The sequence below is a fragment of the Dioscorea cayenensis genome, chromosome 16 (genome assembly GCF_009730915.1).
Source record: "Dioscorea cayenensis subsp. rotundata cultivar TDr96_F1 chromosome 16, TDr96_F1_v2_PseudoChromosome.rev07_lg8_w22 25.fasta, whole genome shotgun sequence".
NCBI lineage: Eukaryota > Viridiplantae > Streptophyta > Magnoliopsida > Dioscoreales > Dioscoreaceae > Dioscorea > Dioscorea cayenensis.
In genome coordinates, this window is record NC_052486.1 from 530,399 (window position 1) to 536,398 (window position 6,000).

The 6,000-nt window shown below is 32.8% G+C and overlaps 1 protein-coding gene across 1 annotated transcript; it reads left to right on the plus strand.

The window, feature by feature from the left end:
* The first annotated feature begins 1,507 nt into the window (after window positions 1-1,507).
* Window positions 1,508-3,233, plus strand: LOC120278706 (3-oxoacyl-[acyl-carrier-protein] reductase FabG-like). Its single transcript, XM_039285436.1, has 3 exons — window positions 1,508-2,055; window positions 2,429-2,658; window positions 2,729-3,233. Exons 1-3 carry the CDS (start codon window positions 1,719-1,721, stop codon window positions 3,005-3,007), a joined length of 846 nt encoding a protein of 281 aa, XP_039141370.1. The 5' UTR covers window positions 1,508-1,718; the 3' UTR covers window positions 3,008-3,233.
* Window positions 3,234-6,000: the final 2,767 nt, after the last annotated feature.

A 6,000-nucleotide genomic window follows, 5' to 3' on the forward strand; every position in this document is an offset into this window, starting at 1 on the left:
ATATATATTTTTATGGCTGATCTATCAATCATTTGGTTGATGGTAATTTTTCGATCATTTTTTTTTTTTTTTAAATAAGGAGTTGGAGCTGGGTCTATTACAATGTGCTGTATTTGTTCTTTGTGTGTCTTGTTTTATGCTTCTTGTTGTTAATACATGGCTTTTCAGACAATATACTAGTGTTTATTCATAATAAACTTTTACATTTCAGTACGCTGTAGCTTTATTAAACCAATATATACATCACAGGCGCCATATATATAATACAAGGAGAATAAGTTTTTATTATCCTATGGGATCCTATGGCTTGAAATTTAAAACCACTGTGAACTCCACAAAGAGGAATATAATTAATAACTCTGAATTCTTGTGTATATTCGCCAATTGTAGTTGACTAAACTTCACCAGATATATAAACAAGCTTTACATTTGACGATTTGAGCAATGACGACCCTCCTGACCTCATCTAAATTGTTCTATTTTTGCGTCAAATTTTGTAAGAAAAATACTATGTCTTGCTTTCATTCAAACAACTCAAAAAATGAAAAAAACAGAGTGCTTTCAGATCACCAACTCTTCAAGTTTGACTTACTTTGTGTTGGAGTAACTGATATGGCCACGTCTTTGAAAAAAAATGCTATATATTTAATTCATATTTAATGTGTTAACATTAACAAAATTTGATTTGTTTGCAAAATACTAATTAAAATATATCAGCACATGGTAAAAGATGTATTTAAATAATTAGTAATATTCTCACATCTGTTGATCTAGAAAAAACATAAATATGAATATATAAATCCTGGTTTTAATTTTATCATGTCGGTGTAAATTCTTTGATTAAATTAAGTCCGGTAATATATTTTAATTATATTTGACACTTTTATAAAAAAAATTGGAGTAAAGCTAAAGGGACAACCATGTCAATCAAATTAGATATATTTATATATTGTGCAGAAAACTGATGGCATGCCATTCGATTGCAAGAATATATGCTTTTTAAATTAAAATTATTAACAAATAGAAGTATGAGAAATGCCATGAGAGTTGGTTCTGGAATACAAAATAAATAGTTGAACGAATCACGTGAATCCACCACCACCACGTCAACTTGGTTCATGCATCAATGCCCTGTTAGTTAATTTCCATCACAATATCATTACTTACAACCCATGCCAAAACTAACCATCTTTAATTTTCAATTACCAAATAAATTATGAAAAAACAAAATGCTACTGACGCCAAGGCGCTCATGAGTTTGCTATGTAACTCGTTTATAAATTATTATTATTATTGTTATAATAATAATAATAATAATAATAATAATAATAATAATAATAATAATAAACAAGGCGCTCAGCATCGAGTCAACAATTAAAAGTTAAAACAACTAATTAAAAAAATTATTTTTAAAAAAGAAGAAGAAGAAGAAAAATTTCGCCAAGGTTTCTCTTAGGATCCGAGTATTAATTTCTCCGTGTCTTCTGACATTACTGCAATAAAACCACACAGAATAGAATTAGATTCCGGCGCCGCTGGTATGTAAGATGTTGTTCGGTGGTCCTATAAAAAGATTATATTTTAGTTTACGTTTCACATCTTCAAAAATTAATTAATTAATTAAGGTGTGCTTGAAAACTAACTTGTGTAAGTTGAGTTCGTAGTAGAGCGTGTTGTTCAGTATCAGTATCAGTATCAGTATCAGTATCAGTATCAGTATGGCAGGGACGACGCAGCCGTGGGAGAAGCTTGAGGGGAAGGTGGTCATGGTCACTGGTGCGTCCTCTGGTATCGGACGTGAACTCTGTCTCGACCTCGCTAGAGCTGGTTGCCTCATCGTTGCCGCTGCCCGTCGAACTGATCGCCTCCGTACACTCTGTGACCAGATAAACGGTTCTGGATCGAAGGAGGTCGATCGGGAAACGAAGGCCGTCCGATCGGTGGCAGTGGAGCTTGATGTGTGCGGCAAGAGCACCGAGATCGAAGCTGCTGTTAAAAAGGCCTGGGATGCCTTTGGCCGTATTGATGCCCTTGTTAATAACGCTGGTATTAGAGGTAATTAATTTATTAGTATCGCTATTATATATTCATTCATGACCCGCAGCAAACTTATTTCTTAAAGTATCAGTTGTAAATCTATTGCTAGAGCTGTAAATAGTACTGTCATGTCATTATTTTGAATCTAGTTTCTTACTTAAGTCTTTATGAAACAAACCTAAAATCTAAAGAAAAAAAAGCTTGTTGCATGTTGCTCACCAACCAAGCCTTTCTTTCTTTCTTTCTTTGTTTTGTTGACTTGTAAAACTACGTACAAAATATATATATATATATATATATATATCCCACTTAATTAGATTCTTGCTTAATTACGGTGTGCCTAATTAATCTTTTGTGTGCTGTACTGTATGTATATATATGAATGTCGCAGGTTGGGTATATTCCCCACTAGATTGGAGTGAAGAAGACTGGAATACCAACATCAAAACCAATCTAACTGGACTATGGTTAGTATCCAAACATGTCTGCACACGGATGCGGGATGCAAAACAAAAAGGTTCAGTAATCAATATCTCATCCATTACCGCTCTTGATCGTGGCCAGTTACCTGGAGCACTTGCATACTGTGCATCAAAAGCAGGAGTCAACATGGTCACCAAGGTATATATATATATATATAAAGTTTTTTTTTTTTAATAGCATTTGAAAGTAATTAATTCAATGTTGTCAGGTCATGGCTTTGGAACTTGGGGTGTATAACATCCGAGTGAACGCGTTAGCACCAGGATTATTCAAATCAGAGATCACACAAGGACTGATGGGAAAAGAATGGGTTAACAAAGTGGCTGAGAAGATTGTTCCATTAAAGACTTTTGGCACATCTGATCCTGCACTGACAAGGGTAGTTCGCTACTTGATTCATGACTTGTCGGAGTATGTTACTGGCAATATCTTCATCGTAGATGCAGGAGCCACCCTCCCTGGTTTTCCTCTCTTCTCTTCCCTCTGAATTAATTGTCTCCAGCTTCATCCATATATATATATATATGTTTAGGTGTCTGATTTTGATTACATATATATCAGTGTGTTTGGTTCTGAATAGCAAGTGGGTTTGCCATCATGTCATGTGTGCCTGCCCTGCTCTTGTTGCTTGAGGGTTTTGTATAACTGAAATGCATGGCTATGTTTCAGTTGTTTCTGTTCAGAAAATTAATACCGAATAAGACTGAAATGCATGTGCAAAATTTTTAATTTCAATTTTTAAGTTCCCAATGTTTATGTTTATAAAATTTTTTTAATCAATAATATAAAAAAAAAAAATCACGCTATATACATTTTGATAGGTATAATACTCTAATTAATTTTTTAAAAAATGTGGATAAACCACTTCTATTAAAACAAGAGAGCAAACATCAACTTTCCACCAAACTGCAGTGGAAAACACAAGGCAAAGGTTACAACAATCCTATATTATTTAAAATGTGTCTTTTTAATCACTCTTATTTTATTTGTCCTTGTGAGGTCCCTTTATTATTCCGATAAGTAAAATAGTCTTGATCGTCACAAACATTCAATTTTCTGTAGACTAGCTGACGCGTATATATATATATATATTATTAAAATACTATTTTTTTAAAACTTCAAATATCAGAATTCTAGCCCACCAGTGGTGAACTCTGCCGATGTCGTTCTACTATAATATACCAACAAACAGACTCTCAAAAGAAAGAGAGCATCTAATCTTGTCTCTCTCTCCATCCTTCATCTCCCAGTCCCACCAGCCCAACATGATCACAGCTTCAGACTTCTGCACTATTATGTGCGCCATGCTCCCTCTCTACTTCGTTATTCTCTTTGTCTTCGCCGTCGTCCGCTGGTGGCACATCTTCTCCCCCGACCAGTGCTCCAGCATAAACCTTTTTGTTGCCACCTTTGTCGTCCATGTTCTCTCTTTCTACCTCCTTGTCGGCATAAACCAATACTTCTCAGAAAGGTATTGGTTATAGAAAAGATCGTTATGGGATTGTTAGTGTCAACACGACACAAAAATTACATACAAATGAACCATTTGTTTTGGCGTCTCAAGTGACTCAGGTTTACTATATTATAGGATTGAAAGATCCTACATGGGCTACTATCAGCAAGATAAAACCAAGAAATTTTTATGACATTCCAGAAAATGATGAAGAGTCATATCAAGAAGAATATGTTGTTTATGATGTATGTGAATCACATTAACAAGATGATTTTGAAGATATAGATTGGAATAAGCATGGAGTTGAAGATATGATACTGGAGTAATTGAAGCTTTTCACATATTTATTATATACCTTTTAACATTCTTCATTTTGGTAAGTCATTTTACCTATTTTGTATTTATTACTTTGATCTTGATCTTGTTATGTTAGCAATAATTAGTATAATTTCTGAATTATCATTTATGTTATTCTCTTTTTTTCCCCTTTATTTTCATGTTTGTATTAAGAATTAATATTTGTTTATCTTTTTTATAGGATTATATTGAAGATGGCAAGGAAAGGAAAAGCACGAGTTAGAAAATGATGCAAATTCAGAAACACAAAATAATCAAACGCCAAACCAAGTTGATGATGAAAATGTTGAAATTAATCTTGACTGTTCATTGCCATCATCTACTCGAGCTTCAAGTGAAATATGTTCTTCTTCAGCACCTCCAAATAAAAGACATAGAAAAGGTAATGAAATAATATTTTTAATTTATATACTTTATCTATTGAACTCTAAATAATTTTAAATTCATAGATGACTTTGTTGAAGAGTTAATGTGAGAAGAAAGGCTAAAGGTGTCAAGTCAGGGGAAGGAATTGAAGTTGAGATATATGACAACAGGTAAAATATACCATCCTATAACTACTCATGAATAAATTGTTGATTTAATCTTTTTATATCCTAAATTATTTTCTAGGATTTGTAAAATATCTTGTTATAGTTTCGTAACTTCAATCATTTAGACATCTTAATGTACTACATTATTTTAACACAAATATACATGATTATAACACCAAAAGCCATTAGTGAAATACATGTTCTCTTCCATCAAAAAATTAATAGTCCATGGACATCTTATTCTGAATATCCGAAATATTCAGAGCTAGATACTCTTTTTGCGTGATATCTGGCCGTGGGGTTCTCACATAATCAACCAGAAGAAGTTAAAAAAGCATTTGAGAATTCAGTAAAGTGTCGATACTCTGATTGGATGTTACGTATAAGGAAACCAATTTTCGAGAAGTATAAAATCCGAGAAGATCGTTACAAACACCCACCTTATTTTCATTCCTTCTAATGTGTGGAAAGAAATGGTAGACAAATGGATGGGAGATAATTGACAGGTTTAATATATATATATATATATAAATTGTTTTAGGTTTTTAATTCTATTAAGAGTAAGTGAAATTCTAATATTGTTGATATGTATGCAGCATAAAAGTGATAAGAATAAAATTAATCGATCACAATCTCAAATCATTCATACCACTGGTAGAGTTTCGATGGCCAAGCATAGGAGTGACATGGTAACTAATATTTGTGTTTTACTATTTAATATTTTCTAATGGATACATAGTATATACCTTCCAAATTGATCATTTTTTTATTGCCTTAGGTTAAAGAGACAAGGTCAGAGCTAGGCTCAATTGATTGCTTTAAAAAATTCCACACTAAAAATGATGGAGAGAGTTGGGCTACTGAGTAAAAGATCTATAGGTATAATTTTTTTTTTATTGTTTAAGTCTTAATATTGTAATGAGTATTTATAATTATTTTTTTCAATGTCAGGATCAAATGGATAATATTAGGTCAATTGCGACATCTGAAGGTTCAATAGTAAATGAATGAGAAATATATTGCAATGTTACAGGAGAACCTAGTCATGGTCGTGTTCTTGGATTAGGTAAGGGTATTCAAGGGAAAGATGTGTATGGTTGTAGTTCCTCTCAAACATGTAGCAAAAGATGCAAAGAA